Source organism: Cydia splendana, chromosome 12 (genome assembly GCF_910591565.1).
Source record: "Cydia splendana chromosome 12, ilCydSple1.2, whole genome shotgun sequence".
Classification (NCBI taxonomy): Eukaryota; Metazoa; Arthropoda; class Insecta; order Lepidoptera; family Tortricidae; genus Cydia; species Cydia splendana.
Window position 1 is genome coordinate 17,147,714 of NC_085971.1, and position 22,564 is coordinate 17,170,277.

The 22,564-nt window shown below is 38.6% G+C and overlaps 5 protein-coding genes across 5 annotated transcripts; 2 read left to right on the forward strand and 3 right to left on the reverse strand.

The window, feature by feature from the left end:
* Positions 1-187: 187 nt before the first annotated feature.
* Positions 188-1,679, reverse strand: LOC134795615 (alcohol dehydrogenase class-3). The gene has a single exon (XM_063767515.1). The coding sequence runs from the start codon at positions 1,480-1,482 to the stop codon at positions 352-354; it is 1,131 nt and encodes a 376-aa protein (XP_063623585.1). The 5' UTR covers positions 1,483-1,679; the 3' UTR covers positions 188-351.
* A 390-nt stretch (positions 1,680-2,069) lies between these two features.
* On the forward strand, positions 2,070-9,838 carry LOC134795616 (nucleolar protein 11). Its single transcript, XM_063767516.1, has 5 exons — positions 2,070-2,284; positions 2,414-2,578; positions 7,200-7,406; positions 8,002-8,137; positions 8,760-9,838. Exons 1-5 carry the CDS (start codon positions 2,153-2,155, stop codon positions 9,824-9,826), a joined length of 1,707 nt encoding a protein of 568 aa, XP_063623586.1. The 5' UTR covers positions 2,070-2,152; the 3' UTR covers positions 9,827-9,838.
* Positions 9,839-10,669: 831 nt separating this feature from the next.
* LOC134795617 (RNA-binding region-containing protein 3-like) lies at positions 10,670-12,041 on the reverse strand. The gene has a single exon (XM_063767518.1). It carries the CDS (start codon positions 11,972-11,974, stop codon positions 10,673-10,675), a length of 1,302 nt encoding a protein of 433 aa, XP_063623588.1. The 5' UTR covers positions 11,975-12,041; the 3' UTR covers positions 10,670-10,672.
* Positions 12,042-15,417: 3,376 nt separating this feature from the next.
* On the forward strand, positions 15,418-18,426 carry LOC134795688 (chitobiosyldiphosphodolichol beta-mannosyltransferase). Its single transcript, XM_063767620.1, has 5 exons — positions 15,418-16,074; positions 16,568-16,848; positions 17,096-17,381; positions 17,814-17,931; positions 18,245-18,426. The coding sequence occupies exons 1-5, from the start codon at positions 15,530-15,532 to the stop codon at positions 18,338-18,340; spliced, it is 1,326 nt and encodes a 441-aa protein (XP_063623690.1). The 5' UTR covers positions 15,418-15,529; the 3' UTR covers positions 18,341-18,426.
* Positions 18,427-18,826: 400 nt separating this feature from the next.
* LOC134795831 (NHP2-like protein 1) lies at positions 18,827-19,816 on the reverse strand. Its single transcript, XM_063767765.1, has 2 exons — positions 19,609-19,816; positions 18,827-19,268 (listed from the first exon to the last, which is right to left on the reverse strand). The coding sequence occupies exons 1-2, from the start codon at positions 19,609-19,611 to the stop codon at positions 18,879-18,881; spliced, it is 393 nt and encodes a 130-aa protein (XP_063623835.1). The 5' UTR covers positions 19,612-19,816; the 3' UTR covers positions 18,827-18,878.
* Positions 19,817-22,564: the final 2,748 nt, after the last annotated feature.

Genomic DNA, 22,564 nt, shown 5'->3' on the forward strand with positions numbered 1-22,564 from the left:
ATTATTAGTGTGTTGTCATGGCAACCCATACGAATTGACACTTCGTGGACTAATAATATTAGACTAATATCGTTCGAGAAATGGGCCCCAGCTAATTTTATTAGTTCAAAGTTTATAGTGTAATGTAAATCACTTGATTCATGGTTCATGGGAGTGAAAAGTGGGAACTGACCAATAAAACAAAAGATAGTGTAAAAAATATAGAGTATTCAAACACCAAAAATGCTGTTACAAACTTACAACTGGGTTAACATATAATAAATGCTTTACATTACATGTTTTATACAATATACAAATGTGTGAGTATAACTGGGCTTCATAAAGTGCTTAGCATGGAACACAAATTGCAGTTTAAAGTTGGACAACAGCACGGATGGACTTGCCAGTGTGCATTAAGTGGAAAGCTTCATTGATCTCCTTAAGAGGCACATTATGGGTCACAAATTGGTCAATAGGCAGTTTGTTGGACAAGTACTCCTCCACAAGCTTGGGTACACTGTCAATGCTTTTGTATCCTCCGAAAGCCGTTCCCTTCCATGTGCGACCGGTGACTAGCTGGAATGGACGGGTGCTGATTTCTTCTCCAGCCGCAGCCACTCCAATGATCACAGACACTCCCCAGCCCTTGTGGCAAGCCTCGAGAGCTGCCCGCATAGTGTTAACATTACCAATGCATTCAAAAGTGTAATCTAAACCACCATCAGTCAAGTCAACCAGCACCTGCTGGATGGGTTTGTCGTAATCCTTAGGGTTGATGAATTCGTTGACGCCGAATTTCTTCGCAACCTCATACTTGTCAGGGTTGATGTCGACACCGATGATTCTCTTAGCACCAGCAGCTTTGCAACCCAGAGCTACAGCTAAACCGACAGCTCCGAGGCCAAAAATAGCGCAGTTGGAGCCAGGCTCGACTTTAGCGGTGTTCAGAGCTGCACCATAGCCAGTGGGGATGCCGCAGCCGAGCAAGCAGACCTTATCCAGAGCAGCTTTTTCATTGACTTTGCAGAGAGAAATTTCAGAGACAACAGTGTATTCAGTGAAAGTGGAGCAGCCCATGAAGTGGTAGAGCTCTTTACCTTTGCAGCGGAAGCGGCGGGTGCCATCAGGCATCACTCCTTGGCCCTGGGTGATGCGGATCTTCTGGCAGAGGTTAGTTTTCGGGTTGAGGCAGAACTTGCAAGACTTGCACTGCGGCACGTATAGCGGAACGACGTGGTCGCCGGTCTTGAACGCGGTGACGCCCGCGCCGACGCTCTCGACGATTCCACCACCTTCGTGCCCCAAAATAACAGGGAACACACCCTCCGGATCCTTTCCGGATAGAGTGTAAGAATCGGTGTGGCACACACCGGTTGCGGTGATCTTGACTCGGACTTCGCCCGCTTTAGGAGGGTCCACTTCGATTTCTTCGATGGAAAGCGGTTTGCCGGCCTCCCAGGCAACCGCCGCTTGGCACTTGATCACTTTTCCAGCTGTGGACATGTTGAATACCGGCTTATTGGAACGTGCACCCCGGACGACTTCCGATCAGAAAGTGAGCAAATATTATAACTCCAATTTAAACTTGATTGATAAGCAAATAAGTGGTATTCGTTCACATGTGATAAGAACTTGAGAATTATAAATAGTGATGTAATGGAATTGGGGACTGACGATAAAACGCGACCTTGAACGTGAACGACACAGTCGACACACAAATGGATGGAACGGAATAGAAATTGCACACTCAGCAACACTCAACAACACCGTAACTAACAAAAACAAAGCAACGTCGACCAACTTATGTTAAACTCCAAAAGCTGGGCTTGGCAGCACTGCTATACAAGTTTCCTATTATTAAGGTTTATTTTCGCTAATACTTCGGTCAACAAACATTAGTTCTTTTTTTACCACACGCACATTTGAAGTTTGTTATGTGTTTCTAACTCCAAACTTGGGTGGTCGACTGTACCTACACTAAAATGGCGCTATTCGGGCTAACGTTAAAAACGACTTAATCATCTTACATACATGACAGTGACATATTACTGTCATAATGACAGTTCATTGAGTTCATGTTCATAGTAATGCCTGAATTCAAAACAGATCCATGTGCTTTATTTCTTTAAAATCCATGCTATAAAATATTTGCGGCGTGAATCAGTCGTCAATAATGGCCAAACTACAGAGCTACTATGTGCTGTGTCCCCTGATTGATCAGAAGAGTTTCCTCGGAATATCAGAGGATAAGGAGGAAGAAACTGTTGTTGTTACGTTGGGACGCAATGTGGTCAACAAATACAGGGTAAGTAGCCTTTAAATACCACAAAGCAGCACTACAAATCAAAGTTTAAGAAATATATTTACTTTATGTTCATATAACATGAATTTCTGAATCAAAGTGAGGTTATGTACTAAAAAGTTTACAATGTAGCTTACAGATCAGAAGCAGACGGGAGGATGGACTTCCAAGGATCACATCACGGCGCCAGTCATTTACGACACAGAGAATAGTTGCTATGTTGGTGTCTTTAACAACAATACAATAAAAATGTGGAAGGAAGATTCAGACAATTTGGATAAAGTTAAGAAGTATAAGGTAAGCAATACTCTGTCTGTTTCTAGCTTTACTAGCAAAATGAAAAAGTAGGTAAATACTATCACTATGAAGGGCTTCATGAATGTAACATTTATTTACAAATATCTCTTTCATATTTATTATAAAAAATAACACAATAATCAAGTTGTTGAATGTATCTTGTTTGCTTAAATTCTATAATATTAAATTAAAACTAGGTAAAATCGTAAAATAATCAAATACAAGGAAAGAAATAGGACATGTCAACATAAATTAAAAATTTAAGAAACAAAGTTTGTACACAGAATTCAATAATTTATATTAAAAAATTTAATAATATATGTATCCTATAGTCCAGCGGTTCTCAATCTTTTTTTTTGACGGAACCCTTTTGGAAAGCGAAATACTTGATGGAACCCTACAATGGCGGTGGCGGCATAGTAAAATTTTTCGAGGCGACTAAAGCATAGTGTTCTAAATTCTTGCGGAACCCCTGCAGGGGTGTCGACACACTGAGAGTATGGCTGCTATAGACCATAGAAAAAATATAAATATGTATGCAAATGTTTTAAAAAGAAATTTATCACAAGTTGAGTAATTACTTTGAAAGTTTACGAGTATATTTCTATTTTATAATTAAGGCTGTATCCTGGGTCACTCTTTAGGCTTATGTTGACAAAATTATGCCCCACTCCGCCTGCAATGACAGTGGCAATGTCCCTTTTATTGGTTTCATCTAGATCCTGCACTTTTATGGCCTGTAACAATGATGTATGATGTTAATCAGTCAGTAGCATAATTTGTTAAAATAAATAAATTAAAAAGAACTGAACATATCTTTATTGCGAAGAATACTGTTGTGTATGATCATTTTGCACATCACACCAGCTTCACTACTTCTGCTGTAGACTGTTCATTAAATTTGAATTCAATATAGACAATAATGGGCAAAATATTCTTATTCTTAATGTGAATTTTCTAAAAATTAAGTGATACAATTTGATCTCTAAATGGTTTCTAAACTACAATTGTAACATTTTAGATTTTTTTTAACCTTGTTTAGAAAGAAGTTTAATACAAGAAGTTTGGTTGGAGTTGACTACTAGTGATGCATAACCTTTTCTTGGTAAATATATGCAACAACTAAGGAGATATATCCTAAAAAAGATGATAAATTAATGTTTCTCTTATCTCACATACCTTAATTGTTTTATCCACCTTACCAGAGAAGTATATGACATCATCTTCCCAAGACTTGGCAGGTTCAGCATTGTTATAAGCTACTTCCATGTATGTTAGTGTGCTATTTACAGTACTGCCAACCAGTAGGGCTTTGTTTTGGGTGTCATAAACACATAGTATGAGAAGGATGGCTGCAATCTTCATTTTAGATATGCTGTGCAACTGTGGGACAAGAAGAAAATGCTAATCAAGTAGCTAACTTAAATGTTGATATACTGTCAAAAGTAAATGCCTCCAAATAACTGTGCGACCAACGTGTCTTTTATTGGCGCTCAAAATGTTTTGAATACAAGTATTCTCTTAGAACGTGAGAATCCCACAGAGATACACGAAATGATCAATCAATTGGATGAGGAAAGTACAAAAGTTGGGCTGACAATGAATTCATCTAAAACAAATGGACCAAAGGCAAAAATTGAATTAAGAGGTACAAGCGTAGAGTATGTGGATGAATATGAATATCTTGGCCAGACAATATCCCCAATGGACCAAATGGAAAAGAGATCAATAAAAGGATTGGTAACTCTTGGAAACGCTACTGGTCATTGAAGGAGATCATGAAAAGTAAGGAGATTCCAGCACTAGAAAAAGGCAAGATTATAAACACCTGCATAACACCATGTATGTCTTATGGATGCCAAACCTGGGCACTTACAAGCAAAAACATGAGAAAATTAGAAGTATGCCAAAACTCCATGCAGGAGCCTATTAGACATAGTTAAAATTAAAGGACAGAGAAAGACTAACGGACATTAGACAAAAAATAAAGGTGATCCCCATAGCAAAAATTGTCAAAAAACTTAAGTGAAGATGGACGGGTCATATGATCAGAGGCCCAAACAAATGGTCACAGAAATTGGTACCCCACCAGAGATGCTAAAAGAAAGAGAGGCAGACAGATACTAAGGTGGGAAGATGATATAAAGAAGGTTGCTGGACCAGCTTGGAGTAGGGAAGCGCGGGAGAGAGAGTGCTGGAAGGTTTTAGAGGAGGCCTATGTCAGTGGACAAGCTAGAAATAATTAAAAAACCGGGCAAGTGCGAGTCGTACTCGCGCACGAAGGGTTCCGTACCATAATGCAAAAAACGGCAAAAAAACAAACGGTCACCCATCCAAGTACTGACCCCGCCCGACGTTGCTTAACTTCGGTCAATAATCACGTTTGTTGTATGGGAGACCCACTTAAATCTTTATTTTATTCTGTTTTTAGTATTTGTTGTTATAACGGCGATAGAAATACATCATCTGTGAAAATTTCAACTGTCTAGCTATCACGGTTCGTGAGATACAGCCTGGTGACAGACAGACGGACGGACGGACGGACAGCGGAGTCTTAGTAATAGGGTCCCGTTTTACCCTTTTGAGTACGGAACCCTAAAAATAGAGGAAATAAAATAAAATATGTAACTACACATAATATCTAGCAATAAAGGCTATCTTTATCTTTATTTTCTTAGAAACTGGAATTATCTATTTTTTATTATTAACATTATTAACATAGGTTTTGGATAAATATGAGTAGATAAGTGGAACCCAACAACATTCGCAAATGCAAATATCACAATTTTTATTTGTTACATTTGGTGTTACATAGTAAAGCTCGGGACACACTTATCCCACGTACGCAACATATGCAATGCATTATGACATCTGAACCCTGAAATTTGTACCCTTAGAAACATACTTGTCATACGCAACGCAACGCAAGACAAGTATGTTTCTAAGCATACAAATTTCAGGGTTCAGATGTCATAATGCATTGCATAACGTTGCGTACGTGGGTTAAGTGTGTCGCTGCCTTAATAGTAAGTTACACATTGACCCTTGTAGGGCACAGCAATAGTCTTAAATCTAAATTATGCTAGATATTAGTATTAATGTTAAGTTAATATATTAGTATTAATTGATTTGGTATAGTTACGCCACTAGGACATTTATCCTAGTCTTCCCCAACATTGCCTACCATGTCACACTCTGTTGCAGCTGCTGCCGTTTAAAGAATCACAGTCAAACCAGGCAATATTTGGCATGGTAGGCAATATTGAGCCAATCACGACACACATGCTTAAATAAAAAGTATGCCACTTTACCATGATAATCGCGTCTAGATTGCCAGATTTGTTTACCTTGCGCTGTCGCTCGCACCACGCGAGCGAGGTTGCGAACTAAACTTATTGCATATCAATTGGATAAGTGGCTATCATTCAGTTCAAAACCTAAGTGGACAGTATTATCAATGCTCGCCGCCTGGTCAAACCAGGGAAATAGAAATCCAGAGAAGTTAGCGAATTCGGAAATGATACTTTGATAAATTGATACAGAGGGCAGGCTATACTGGTCCGTGTGTGGGAATGCCAGAAGCAGACTGAATACCTAAGTCCTGCCCTGGGCTGACTAGGCTCATTGCGAATTAATTTCTCGGTCAAGATCCGATTGTCTCGTGAATAATAGGTACCTAGTAGTAGGTAGGTGCAAATCAAGCTGAAAAGGCGTTAAAAATCGGGCAAGTGCGAGTCGGACTCGCGCACGAAGGGTTCCGTACCATAAAAAAAAAAAAAAAAAAACAAAACAAAAGCAAAAAAAAACGGTCACCCATCCAAGTACTGAGGGGCTACCGCGAAAACCGAAATTCGCAAATTGTGGGGATCTTACTCTTTTACTCCAATGAAGGCGTAATTAGAGTGACAGAGAAAAATGCCCGCAATTGACGATTTTCGGTATTGGCGGTAGCCCTACTGACCACTCCCGACGTTGCTTAACTTTGGTCAAAAATCACGTTTGTTGTATGGGAGCCCCATTTAAATCTTTATTTTATTCTGTTTTTAGTATTTGTTGTTATAGCGGCAACAGAAATACATCATCTGTGAAAATTTCAACTGTCTAGCTATCACGGTTCGTGAGATACAGCCTGGTGACAGACGGACGGACGGACGGACAGCGAAGTCTTAGTAATAGGGTCCCGTTTTACCCTTTGGGTACGGAACCCTAAAAACGGACTTTCCCTAGCATGGACTTTAGCTTTACAAATTACAAGCTTTTTATTAAACGCGCCCTGAACCTGATTCTTCGCTTTTGTGTATAGTGCGTTTTTTTTAGCATTAGAAATAAGGTAAACAATCTTGATGTGTCTTTTAATTGAAAAACGCATTTTAAAAATAATTTACGGCAAATATGTAACAATTATGAATCTAATACGATCATTTATATTCTTCTTCTTTCATAAGTAATAGTTTTTGATTTTTAAAAAGCGTTTTTCAATTAAAAGACATGTCAAAATCGCTTACCTTCTTTCAAGTTCTTTCTAATGCTAAAAAAACGAACTATAGTTTGCAAAAAAATGAAGAAACTGTTTTTTTGCAGTCCTTGTAAAATAGTACATTACCAACATTATCTTTTTCAGTTCCCCCTCCCGATTTGCCGAGTACTACCAGGACTGATCATCTTTGCAAACGGAAACTGTGCATCCCTGACGTACGCGCTCGAAAATCGCAACTCTTACGATGGCAAGGCGACTATTAAGGATGCTGACGAAATTGTGGCCGTCAGCACTTACAAGGACCGGGGGAACAACATATGCTGCGTTGTCAAGAATAAACAGGACTATGAGGTGAGATATTCTTACACATGACAGTAAAGGTAGGTACAAACTGAGCCCACGCAACGCAACGTAGGTATGCAATGCATTATGAAATTATTAGGACCCTGAAATTTGTATGCTTAGAAACATACTTGTCTTGCGTTGCGTACGTGGGCTCAGTTTGTCCCTACCTTAAGGGACATGGCACACTGCGTCCGTCAGTGTGCCATGCCCCTAACCAACTATCAGAAATGCTGACGAAATTGTGGCGGTCATCATTTTCAAGGAGCGAAGCAGAATAACCTGGACTATGAGGTAAGACTACATAGACGCATGACAGCAAGACGACCACGAAGACGACTATCAGGGATGCTTACGAAATTTTATAGCCACTAAGAAAAGGCAACAACATAATGCTATGTTGTTAAGAATAGGTTACCAGGATTATGTTATGAGTTATGAGGTAAGATACAACTAGGTGCAACAAGGCTGCAATAGATAATGGCAATGTCTAATCTCCATGTTAGCTCAGTGAGGGGAAATAATGGCTTCGACAAATTGAAAGATCCCGAAGAGTTGCGGCCGTCATTGTTGAAGTTAATAAAGCGAAATATTCGTGTTTCAGATTATACAGTGCCCGTTGAGAGTGGAGTTAGGAGACATGGACAAGTCTAAGCTGCAACGAGTCAAGGTGACGCGACCCGACGTGTATGTCGTTGGTCAGCTTATCCACGCGTCCGAGAAAACGGTCTACATCCTGTGTAAGTTATTTTTTTTTCTCTAGGTAATTCCAGCCAGACGGTCACGGGTCACGGGACGCACGCTTGACGCTGACGCCGACCATCATATAAACAAATGTATGGAGGTCGGCGGCAGCGTTAAACCAGGCAATTATACTACCTGATACAGTTGCGGTTTAATGATGGGCTGTCGGAAAGTTTCCGAAATCGCGAAATTTCCACGTGGAAAAATTTCAGAAAGTTCTCATATTTTTGTATGGGGATCGGAATATTAGAACTTTTGGAAACTTTCAGCAACTTACACATTTGTACGTACGCCCGTGAGGTTGACGTGGCAATTCGAACTTTAGAAGAAGGCGGACAAACAATAACAGCGGTTTCTCTACTACACTTCTATACTCAAAGGTACATATGTAGTATTGTTCCTCTGAGGCGACAAGTGCATACGCCGTGCGTGCGTTCCGTGGCCTTGGGTAAAGGTGGGACAAAGTTGCCTTGCAGGCATGAGTTGCGCTAAACATGTGCCAAAATCAAAGATGAAATGCGCGTGTACCAGTGCATGAAAGACTTTGCTATTTCACGTACAAGCAGGAATGAATATAATAATATATATAATATATATACTACTTTTTTTTCATTTCAGGGAGCGACTCCAAAATTACCGCATACAACCTATCCAGGCGTTCCTGGAACTCCATCGGCACCATTCCGTGGGTGTCCGCGCCTTCCCGCGTATCCCTGAGCTGGATGGGCCAGAACCACATCGTGGTCTTCGGCAGCAACTCACACCGCGACGGAGCCATCATAGTCGCCTACAACGTCCAACTCAACATCGGATCCTGCAAATATCCCATGAAAATGTATACCGCGGATGCCAAACTGTACTGTTTTGATGACCGGATTATTCTCGAAGCTTCTAACCATATCGGAATACTACCCTATGTCATTGAAGAGAAACGCCACCTGTCGAGCTTACTAGGCTCGCATGAAATCGTTGAAGATGATTGCTTAGAAATTGCCGATTGGGGATCATCGACAAACAAATCCGAATCGCAATTAACTTGGAACGGTAAACCATTGAAACAAGGATTATCTGAAAGGACTCTTTGTGCACAAGTCATTAATAATATATTTGAAGAATCCAACATTGATTGTGAGAGAATAATTGATGTTTTAAAGGAGTTTAAAGATGTCCCTGAATCAGTGGTTGTGCTTTTAATAAACCATGTAATGAAAACAATTAATGATATGAAAACGTTTAAAGAAGATGCGTCAATTAGCAACAAAGTTGTTGCAGCGTATAGCAAATATGTGTCGGAGTTTAATCTTCTTGACTGTCTACTTGGTATAACAGTTAGCGATTCTTTCATGCTAACTTATCTAAGGAGTAGTATGTCTATGGATAACTCTCTATTCTTATTAGCATATGTAGCATGTTTGTTGAAAACGGGAAAAGGTGTGGAAGTTGAAGAAAATAAGCTTTTGGACTGGTGTATGGTGCTTATGGATGCTTTCTACCAGCAATACTTGATGACGAAAGACGAGAAGGTGACAGAAGTGCTGACGCAGACATTAACCGTCATTAAAGACCTAATTCAAGACCTAGACGTGGTCAATAGCACTATTGCACTGATGCATAAACTGCTGTATACTAAAACAGTTGAATCTGGTGAAGATTTACCGTATTCTATTGAATTGATGGAAATATAAGTATTATTTCTACATTGTCTTTTATTAATTGTACATTATTCGTAAAATTATAGAATTGGGTCTTATACGTATATGGAAATAAGACTTCTCTTTCAATGTCCCTATCTATACTCTGTATCTTTAGGTATTTAAATAAAAGTAAACAAATAATTTGTACATTTTCGGGTAGTTATTAAGATTTATTGGTTAACCAAATACAAAACCGCCTGGATCTGTCACTGAACGACCTGACTTTAACCTACATTATTTGATCATGTAATGTTTTCATCTACCCTCAACTGGCTTAAGGAGCCATTTGAGGATAGATTTTATTTACTTTTATTTAAATACCTAAAGATACAGACTATAGCCCCTGTAGGGAAATTATTTCTGAGGAAGAAATCCTTGAATGGAGACTATGAGTCCCTATTATTTACTAGCCTATGTGTGTTACTTAAGTAATTAGTATAACGGGGAAGACCATTATTGGAATTAAAGTCAACAAAATCACACACAAATGGCTGGTGTAAATAATTTGAGACATTGTTGAAGATAATTGAAGTACAATTACAGTCTTCTCTTTAGATAGTTTAGATCATAAGGATAATAATAGAATTTATTATTTTATTTAAAACCAGACAAGTGTGAGTCGGAGTCGCCCACTACTTTTTAGTATTTGTTGTTATAGCGGCAACAGAAATACATCATCTGTAAAAATTTCAACTGTCTAGCTATCATGGTTCATGAGATACAGCCTGGTGACAGACAGACGGACAGTGGAGTCTTAGTAATAGGGTCCCGTTTTTACCCTTTGTGTGGAACTCTAAAAATTATATTGACTAGAATTAAAACCAGTGCAAACCATTTTTATTGAACAGTTTTATTAGCAGCTCTAGCAAACTGCACAACCATTGGTTTCTCTTTCAGCATATATCCATTAGTCTCATTAAGCGCTTTCTCTGCCATCCTCTCAGATGGGAATGTCACAAATGCCTGACCCTTCATTCTACCCTCTTGCATGACTCTTATATCAAACCCTATCTGCTCTTCTTCCGACACACCTTCAATATAACGTCGGTAAATTCTCTTTAGTTCCTGCTCAGTTACTGACTTTGCTAAATTCTTAATATAAAGCCTCATTGATGGCTGTCCCGGATGATAGTTCTTAAACACCTTCATGACTTTCATGTCGCTTCGTGATATCCTGTTACGTAGCAATTCATTCTTCGTTATAGTTGGTAGATCTGGTTCTTCCGTAGGAGCCTCTTCCTGCACAGGTTCATCTTCTTTCTGGAACTTCCCTAGTTCTCCAACAACTTCTATTTCCTCAGATGGTTTCTGCAATGCATCTTGATGAACAACTAAAGATATTTTCTTAGGCTCGACTGGTGTGACCATTTCAAATACTTCTTCTTGACTGACAACTGTTTTCTTAACTTTAGGTAACACAGCTGTTTTTAGAACTGCAGCTGGTCTCTTTCTAGTCATTGGTAAAGTATGTTTTCTCTTGCTCACGGCTGGTTGGTGATGTTTTTCATGCTCTGTCTCGTCACTTGATAATTCTGATTCAGGTTCACTTTCAGGCTGCACTGGTAAATCAGGAACTGGTATTTCCATTATTTGATCAAGGAAGTACTCTCTAAAAGTTTCCTTGAAGTAGTCCATCGCTTTACTATTCTCATTGAAAGGTGTTTGAAGACACATTTTGTTCATTAAGTGTAAAGTTTGAACATACAGTGGTTTATGAGATACTAGAGCATGAATAATGTTTATAACTATTTTTGGGGATATGTCTGGGTATTTGTACTTTATGTAATTAAGAGGAGGCTGGTAAAAATCGACGGAAGGATTCCAAGCGTTTAACCTTCTAAGGAATTCTTTTACATGTTTTGTTGTGAGAGAACTACAATCGTCGTCTTCTTTCTTTTGCGTCGCTGGTTCTTTCTCAAATGAATACTCAACAACCAGCCTCCTATTAGCTATTTCGAGTTGATGCAGACGGTATAGAGACTGCTGAGCTATGTGTTCGGAAGAAAAAGCGGCGAAAGTATAGTTCCTCTTGGAAGAAGGCTCCCAAACCTTTTCGGCGCCAAAATGCTTTAACAGTTGCTCCTTTTCTTTAAGCGTCAACGCCGTGGGAAGGTGCCTGATTACTAGTACCTTCGACATTATGCAAAATAACTACCACGCAAAGCTCCGCATAATAAATCACAGTTGTTTTGGTACTTTTGGTTGGTTCTGGTTTTGACTGAAGACTGAAGTTTTGATTTGACACGAACATGTCATTTAATGCACGTTCATTTATCATTTGGATTTACAGAAAGGCAGTGCTGCTCTTCTGGACTGGAGTTAATTCTGCAAAGACATTCTATTTGTTATATTAATACAAATTTCAAAATTATGCCAACATTTATATTTATAAAAATATTTAATAATGTGTGTAGCTATTTAAAAATTTTGGTTTAAACTGTTTTATTACTTTAATTATAATGCAGTTTTCGAACGCACACTAGTCAAACGCCAAGATAAATGTTGTAAGAGCATTAAAAATACCCTTCTCATCAAGGGCCCAACGTTTTCTGTTCTCTTTCACGGCGCAGCAACTAGTATCATTTCTCTCTCCTCGCTCTTTAAAAAATGCCGTTTGTCAAAAAAGGACAACCATACTGTTGACAAGATGGACTTCAAATCAAGTGTTGCCTTTTGTGATGCGCCCAGGCTGTGTATGTGTGCGTAAAAGCGTATATGTGTGCTCTTTTAGGGATGTGAAAAGTCGACTTTAATCATGTTATATATCGATAAACGCTACACAGCGGAACGAAATAGCGATTAATTGAAGCTTCAATATCTTCGTTAAATATAAACATAATTGAAATGCTAATGGATAATGAATATGTTATAATATAATAATATAATTCAATTATTGCGGAACACCTATTTTAGGAGGTATTTATGTATTTTAATTAAATATCTGAACTTTCCCTTGGTTCCCTGCTGGAGCGTGAGTATAAAATTGTGATCTGATAACCACAATAAAGAATAAAAGCGTTTTTGTTCATTTTAGGTACCGTTAAACCTTTGAAGTAAAATTAAAATTGCAAGAAATGTCGATAGTTTATCGATATGACTTTATCGACATGGCTACAGCAAGGTGGGCCTCATTGTTAATCGTACACTAAACAAAAGTGGCAACAGTGACAGCTCGCTGAGACACCGTCTCGCGTCTCTATATATTATAAGTCTATGCTTCTCATAGGGGAAAAATATAGTCGGGATGCTTCGGCATTATACGTCTAACGCAATGAGCAAACACGACAATTTTTCGCATATCTGATTAAATTGTCAATTCAATTGTAAGGTGCGGATGAAAAAATGAAATTGGCTAAATCATCGCTGCGTAAATGAGCATTTCTCAAAAAGTTTGTACATTTCGATCACATCTTAGATTTCTATAAAAATTGGTATGCTGGTAAAGTACATGAAGCTGAAGAACTTCCACCATATTTCCCAAAATGTCCCAGTTTGAAAGTTTGTATGAAACATTCCGTTTTTGTTACCAGGTTTCCTTACACATTTGGTAACAAAAAAGGAATGTTTCATAGAAACTTTCAGGGACATTTTGGGAAATATGGTGGAAGTTGTTCAGCTTCATGTACTTTATAGTTCGTAGGTTTCTAATAGAGCCCAAGCTAATCCTATTGTCTATTGTTAAGTAAAACCGCTCGTGCCACGTGCCACAACCACGTGCATAAAAAGTACAGTACTTCGGTTACTGAGTGCCGGCGAGTCGAACACTACAGAACCAGTCTAATATATGCCATCGAGATGCGTAACAAAGGCGCGTTATCGGAGAGCGCACTTACACTGGTTTTTTGAGCGTTGGACTAACTCGCGCTCAGGTGCCAAATAGAATAATAATAACCCTTTTTTGCAGGTAAGTAGCACGTTTTACTTAACAATAGACAATAGTATTAGCCGCCGGGCTCTATTACAAAGCTACGAACTATACCAGCATACCAATTTTTATAGAAATCTAAGGCCAAGCGCGCACCACGACTTTTTGTCGCGCGATAATTTAGTCGCAGAAATGTAACGTATGTGTTTATATGGCAGTGCGCGCATATGCGACAAAAAAATCGCAGCGATTTTAAATTTGTGATTTGTCACATTTTTCCGCGACTGCTCGCGACGCGATTGTCGCAAAGTGAATTGCAGCATACGGAGCTGTATGGCCCCGCGCGCACGGCGATTATAAAATCGCACCCCGGACCTCAAGTCAGTCGGCATTTGGCTCTCCAAGCGTCAACATATCGGAACCTGCTTCTCCAATGGAACCACAAGATGAGACGCTTGATGTTGACCGTTTAATTATGGAAATAGAAGGAGATCACCTTTGTGTCTATAAGAAGACACGTTTCACGACAAGCGACTGGTACGAAATCCATGTTGAGAATGAACAAATCGTCGACTTTTTCATCGCAGTACAATTCCTTGGAGGTCAGGCGGAATCACCAACTCATAGTCACGGCATGCCGAGCCTTGCGTGGTGAGTCGGACTGTCCCGAAGTTGTCTCTGGTCTCGTGCGTCTGTTTGTTCCGGACGTCCCGAGGATGGCCCTCAGACCACGACTACGCTACCTCAGACCGCGACATATTGGCCGTGCCGCCGGCACGCACCGTATCGCGCAGGAACCCGCCGCTGCCCCGCGCCCTTTCACTACTCAATGCGCTCCTGGCATCGACACCTGGGCTATAACCGCGAAAATCGAAGTTCGCAAATTGCGGGCATTTTTCTCTGTCACTCTAATTACGCCTTCATTGGAGTAAAAGAGAAAGATCCCCGCAATTTGCGAATTTCGGTTTTCGCGGTAGCCCCTCTGAGTGCGACCTATTTGCGTGGCGATAGACGGCAGTGTATAGAGAATGCTTGAGATTCTGTGAGGCGATGGATGCTAGGTGCTCAACTGTTCCAATATAATTTGTCTATATCTATGCTAATGTAATGTGTTATTATTGTTCTTATAATTGTTGTTTGTGTTAAGTATTGTTATTGCTTTTAGTCTAAGTTTCGTGACGCATTGGTTTAACTGTAATGTCATGTAAACATTTTTATCAATAAAAATAAAATAAAAATATATGTTTTGGTCAGATTCGGCAAAAAAATAGTTTAAAAGTTTTGTTGTTGTTGTTTTGTTTTAGTTTTTTGGTGTAAAAAAAAATGTTTGGCGTTTTTTGCATACGACACGTCATTTCTTTTTACTTCTTGGTGAAAAAAACATAATATTTTTTTTAATTTACAGATAAAACTTTCGAATTTCCTTTAAAACTTTAATGTCTGTCAGTAGGTAGGTGTCTAAACCAAGTCACATAGTGCCAGCGTCGTAGCAAAAATCTTTTTGGCTAAGTTATTACAGAAACAAATTTCCACAAGAAATGTCATTATCTCTAAAACAAAACCGATTTCAGAAATCTTTGTATGACGTTTTAGTAAGAATATGCCTTTAAATCTGTCAGGTTTTACTTACCAGCCCACCGTGTATATGCAGTAAATTCGGGAAAAAGTACGATTAGCATGGCATCCCTTAATACTGCTGCTGTCATGGCATAAATGTCAAAAGTGTCACATCTGTGCTGTGCCGAATGTCGTGTCCCTTGTTTTGAAAAAGTTTCTTCCCTCTGAAACTTAATATAATAATCAATATACAAAAACTAAAATTGCACGCCATGACTGAAAAACCGCAAAAGACTGTAAAAGTGGTTGTGCTTGGAGACATCGGGCGTAGTCCACGAATGCAATATCACGCTCTATCACTCGCCGATAGCGGTCTAAATGTAAATATAATCGGCTACTTAGACAGTAAACCTCTGCCCGAGATATTAGAGCACGAGCATATCACAATAACAAAGCTGTATCCATTGGTATTTAACCGAGGGCCGAAGATAATTCAGTATGCGATGAAAGCAATATGGCAGACGATAAGTTTGCTTCTAACATTGTTTATAACCGGTAAATGCCACTATCTGCTGTGTCAGAACCCGCCTGCGATCCCCACATTGCCTGTTTGTAGGTTCTACTGCTTATTAACTAAGACTAAGTTTATTATTGACTGGCATAACTATGCATATTCGATAATGGCTCTTGCTTCGCCGAATAGATGGTTGTTGAAGCTAGCGACGGCTTTGGAGAGGTACTTCGGGCAATCCGCGCACCACAATATGTGTGTTACATATGCTATGAAGTCAGATTTGTTCCAGAACTGGGGAATAGAGTAAGTTGGTTAGCTATTTTATTAGTTATATGAACTAAGATAAGGTAAATGGTAAAATTATTTGATAACTTCAGTAATTACATAACATTATCAAACTGCACAATGGGACTTAATCGTGTATTTAAGTTTTAAGATTTACCTCCGACGTTTCGAGGACGGAGGAGGGAGGAGTAATTACATAGTTTGTAATTATCACTGATAACAAGTGAATGTGCATAAAACACTTGTAGCCCAGTTGCACCTAAATATTGACATCAAATAATAATTTTAAACTGACTAATAGACTTTAGGACTTTAGACAGAAAGGTAACAGCAATGAAATTACACAAAGTACTTAGTTACTACTTAGTTTACCTAATTTATTTCTTAAGAAATATAAATTATAACGGAGGATCAAGCATAATGCTGTTAAATGTACCTTTTCTTTGCATATCTTTTGCTTAAATTCCTAATATTCCTATGAACTTATCTCATTTTACTAACACATTTTCAGGGCAACAGTCCTCTACGACAGACCTCCAAAAATCTTCCACCCTATAACACTAGAAGAAAAACACCAATGGTTCCTCAAAATAAGTCAGCAATACCCCGAGTTCAGTTGTCCAGGACGGGAGCTGCTCAACCATCCTGCAGGAGACATGGTCACGAAGACAGCATTCACCAACTTTGTGAACAACAAGGTGGAAATGAGGGCAGATGCTCCTGGACTGCTTTTTAGTAGCACTAGCTGGACACCAGATGAAGACTTTGGAATTTTAATGGAAGCACTTCAAGGTGATTTTTTTTTACTGATTCATGGGTGTATTCTTAAATTAAAATGAACACATTTCAGGTCAATGTCAGGTCTTGAAACAAAACATAAATTATTTTTTAAATAACAATTCATAATAATTTGAGGAGGTCAGGATCATGTCATTCTGCAACTTAACTTATAACTTGATAGCCGCCTTCTGCTCTTGGTTCATTGCAATCACAATTCGAAATTGTTTTAGAAATCTTAATAAACATGTAAAATTTTCAGTTTACGAAACCACATTAGAAGTAACAAAAAAGCTGCCCAAACTGATCTGCGTAATAACCGGTAAAGGGCCAATGAAGCAACACTACATAGACCTCATCAACTCCAAGCAGTGGCAGCACATCAAAGTAGTCACACCTTGGCTGGAAGCGGCTGATTATCCTACCATGGTGGCTAGTGCGGACCTAGGAGTGTGCCTTCATACCAGCTCATCAGGTCTAGACTTACCAATGAAGGTTGTGGATATGTTTGGGGCTGGGTTGCCAGTGTGCGCGTATGAGTTTAACTGGTGGGTTGTTAAGTTTTGCAAAAAAATTACTTTGGAAAATTTTAAAAATAGGCCATGCATGCTGCGTGATTTTAGTTACTTGTGCTTTGCCACACGTCTATTATCTTATTATTATGCACATACTTATCAAGAATCACTGAGTGGAAGAATTTAGATAATTCAGTCCTTGTTGTTTAGAGACAGATAAGAGCATCACTCTCTTTTGCATAGCCACATCCCATCACTGTATTTTCTACAGCTGTGTGAGTTGCATAAAGTTTAAAAAAAGCTCGGAAATTTCATAGGAAATTAAGGAAACTTTCGTTTTGGCAACGGAAAAAACTCGATCCCCATAGAAAATACATCTCTTTTGCAATTCCGAAAACTTTCAGCCAGCACATTAGTAGTATTAGTAGTAATATCTTATCTTAATACGTAAGTTTTTAATTTCAGCATTGATGAATTGGTCGAAAATGGTGTAAATGGATACACATTCAAGAATAGTGATGAGCTTTCGAAGCGGATTATTGCATGGTTTGATGACTTTCCCAATAATCAGGAACAGAATAAGGTAAAATTAATATTTAGGTATATTGAGGCTGCCTACAGTCTATAAACGTGAGTTGGGGTAAGCTACCGCAGTGTAACTATCAACCTTACCTCACCTTACCTCAGTGTATTGTTGCTCTCAAATTGACCCTAGATGTTCAACTCGTGGATTGCAGTTAACTCCATATGCTGCATTACCTGAGGAGTTATGTAGAAATCTTTGCTGTCTTTTCATAAAATGTAAACGAACTTTAGAGTCTGCTAGAGGCAAAGGCTTAAAATTATCCTCTTCTTGTAAGCTACAATAAATCCATATTTTATTGGTGCTTTTGCAGGTAGCAGCAGATATGAGAAAGGAGTTAGAAAAGTTCCAAATGTCTCGGTGGGAGAGCAACTGGGACTTGCGCGTAAAGAAATTCTTCCAATTTTGATCTCAACTTAGATGTATTTATTGTAAATTGGGGCCAAATAATGTTTATATTATTATGATATGCAATAATAAATGTATTTTGTTATATTTGTTTATTTATTTTAACTTAGCCTCATGGCATGGCCAAAAGTAATACCTACCTATTATTTATTTTGAAAAAGTACCTTGTATATATGGTTAGGAACTCGCATTACGACTTCAAGTATGGAGTCACAGTGCAACAGCGCAAATTATTTGATGTGGTCTGATTCCTCTATTATACTCAAGACATTAAAAGTAAAAGGGATGCCAGGAAACAGACTGTATACACCATAATCTTCAGTATGAAGAAAATTATTGTCTATGGATCTAAGCCTATGTATTGACCAGGAAAGAATAATTAATTGCTAGATTACTCCATACAATTTTGAAATAATATCTTGTCCCAGTTTGGTCAAACTGGACTTCCATGAATCCACCTGTAAAGGTTTTTAAACAAAGAAACAAAACAGTTTAAAGCTTATTATATTTAAGAAAATACATCTCTTTTGCACACACTCTTACACTAAAAGTCTTTCAATTTCTTGCTGGATACTCTGAATCTGGGGCTTCAGTTGCGAGCCCTCATTAATTGTAATAGAGCACGCCACAATAGGGCGGGAGACTCCGCACGCGCGGCCTAAGGCCTGCTTAGAACGGACAAAGACGTAGGGAACATTCTTATCCTCACAGAGCAGTGGAATGTGTAGGACAATCTCCAAAGGCTCAGCATCAGCGGCCATAACGATGAACTCAGCGAGACCTCTGTTCAGGGTCTTCGTAGCTTCATTAGCACCTTTACGAAGCTGCTTGTAGTTAGCTGCCTGTTGGACCAGATTCAGCATCTTGCTGGTCAACGGCGCGTCGGCCAGCGGGTACGCTTTCGGGTTAACTGCGGCTTCGGTTTCGCTCTGAAATATGAAGACAATACGAGTGTAAATCATTGAGTGATAATCCTTGTGGTGCTTAAATTATGCAATATGTAAACAATAAATGCTTTCGAGTTTGAACTTTTTTTTTTTTAATAAAAGAAGAGATGTCCATTAGTATTTTTTGAACTAAAAACCTCGTTTGTTCAGGGTTAATAACCAAACGCATGTGCGCGGTTAATATATAACCTCAAAACTTAATTTATATTTCTCCGACTTATTTACGTTTCCTTTTTATAAGTTTTAAAATGTTAAGGAAAGTTTAAAAAATTATAACCTTCTGTAGAAAGCGAACATTATAATAATAAACACGTGCACTTACCATGTTGCTTGTTTTTGAAGAGTTTGTAAAGTTCAAGTAGCAACCTCTCCGCGATTTCTCGCTTCACTGAGGAAACGGTATCCAGGAAGGGCTTGAAGAAAAAGTAATAAGTGTTATTACTTTCACCGCGTGGGATAGCCAAAAGCCAGGACAGGAACACGAGGAATGCACAGTAAAAGCACGAAAAGTAGCCGAAGTAGCAGAACCAACGCGTGCCGTGCACGAACGACGCTAATGTGACACTGACAGTGACGTCAGCGACTGTCAACCATCTGTCAACAAAATGTCACTTTTAAACTATTTGAGCTATAATTTAAATCTCTGATCTTCAAATTTATTGCACACCCTTCCGCGAGCATTGAAATTTTGTTATTTCCCTCTCTACCGCTAGAGCAAAGAGTAGTATAATATTATATATAGATCGCTAGACCATGCAAGAGTGCTAAAATGCATATATAATAATAGTTTAATTCCCTGATCGGGTTACATGATTAAGAGCCAATTTTCCAGACGGATAGGATTTATTCCACGGATAGAGTCTGTGCGGAAAGAGAAGAGTTGTGGAATGTATTGGGCCCCATACATTCCACGACTCTTCTCTTTCCGCACAGACTCTAACACGATTCTCATAACTTAATTCGTTGAAATCGTGGACGAGTGAAATGGTAACTGAACAATCAGCCCTTAAAGACCTCCTGTTAGTCCGGTAGCAATAACTTTTGAAGTTATAAGATTATTAATGTTGCTTATTTTTTACATATACTTTCCAGACCACATACCAAACCTAATAATAATAATTTGTGTCATCCTAGGTATTTGCTTAGGTAGAAATTTAGGTATTTCTTTTTTTAAACAGCATTTGGTAAAAAAAATATTCGAGATGAAATTCTTTGTTTCCCTGTAAAAGCAAAGTGGCTTCCGACGTACACACGCATTTTGTGTCATTATTATCCACGGGTATAATGACATTTAATAAATACCTAATAGTGACCCTAAAATGCCTAAAATAAAATTATAGTCGGTAAGTGAAGTGTTGTACTTCACAGGATATTATAATATGTTATTCCATCAAATGTGTGTCAAATTCATCCACCGCTTTTATTTTTAATATTTTTTTTTCTTATAAACATCATGTATCTGCCACAAAAAAAAAATCATGTTATTAAGTTTACGTCTACATTATTATAATGCCACATCAAGACAACATTCATAATTTGGGTCATTTTCAACAACGGTTTTTTTACTATTTGGCTAAATAAAACTTTGCATGAACGGCGTATGCGGGGAGGGCTACCTACGCGGGTAAGGTGCTTGTTAGATGAACATTATGGTCCCTTTACACGATGGGCCAACGCCGGCCACTCCAAGGGACGCAACCATGCGGTAGAATAAGATAGCAATATCACTTGCTCCCTCTAACGCATAAATGCGTCCCTTGGAGTGGCCGGCGTTGGCCCATCGTGTAGAGGAGCCATTACAGTGTATTTATTTCATTCGGAGGCATAATTACATTAAATCTTTTCATAGTGTGGGAGTAAGTATGTTGTAAGTATATTAAAAAATAAAATGTAGGCTCCTCATACTGACCAACATTCGTGACGTTCGCAATCAAAATGTAGCACTTTATCCTTGCCATAAGGACTCTCTGACAGGCTATTTGTATAAAGATACAATAAAATTTCGTCTTTATGGTAAACGACAAAGTGGTCCCTACCTTTTGAATGAGAATGTCACATCAGCGACTTTTAAAAATAACTTATATTCGATATTTAATACACTTTTTAAGATTATTTTAAGATGCAATGTATTGCTAATTTTGTGATGTATAAAGCGTGGCAAGCAACGTCAATTACAATGATGATGGTGTACATTGAATAGGTACAAGACTTCATAAATTAAAAAAAGTTATTGAACAAAATATATGTTCGTTTGAGGAGCAGAATAATTGTTTTAATTATTTTGGTGATACGGCCTCCACCGGGTTAGTATAATCATGAGAAAAAATGTTGGCTTGCGATTATCGTTAGCCACGCCCCCCACAACATAGCATGAATTGAATGCAATGAAAATATTTGCACTTACATGTGCAACTATAATATGTACCTTGTTGATACACAATACAAAGACTGATTTTATTAATTTTAGTAATATATATTATTACGATTATACGATGCCTTTTGGTTCAATTGGCGTAAAGGACAAAATGCTACTTTTCAGGAGACGCGAAAAACTTATTTTTTTTTTAATGTTTATAATATATTTTTGTTGTTTATCGAGCAATGTTTTTGATGTGTATTGGAAAAGTACTCAAAATGTTAGTCTTTTTAACCTGTTTTCGCCTCTTTACGCCCATGAAATTATTGATAATTTAGTGAATCTTGTTTATTAGGGGGTCGTAAGTTACGTTATCAGACTATTTTATACCACATTCGGGGTGTATTAGTTACCAGTCACGGTACACATGTTAACTCTTCTCAGCATAATTTACTGTTACGAAGCTTAAAAATGTATCAAACGGTAGTTGATTATGCCAGGTATATCCCGATTAGAGCTATAATTCATTTTTTTTGATAATATAGTAATAATAAAGAAAACACAGGCATATTATTTCCGGTTGTTTTCATCTTGCTAACGGCGAGTACTTGCACAGACATAATCTCGTAGCCAGAATTATTCACCAGCAGCTTGCCTTGGCCATACGGCCTTGTGGACCGCGAAGTTCTCAGCTGCGCCAGTTCTCGAAAATGGCCGTACCACGCTCTATTGGGATCGATCTATCATCACTGACAGAACTATTGTAGCCAATAAGCCTGAAATCGTGCTGATAGATCGATCGCAGCGCCGGGCCGTGCTCGTCGACGTCACCATCCCCCATGATGAGAATCTCGTGAAGGCCGAGAAGGACATGTCCAGTAAGTACCTCGACTTAGCTCATGAGATAACCGCCGTGTGGGAT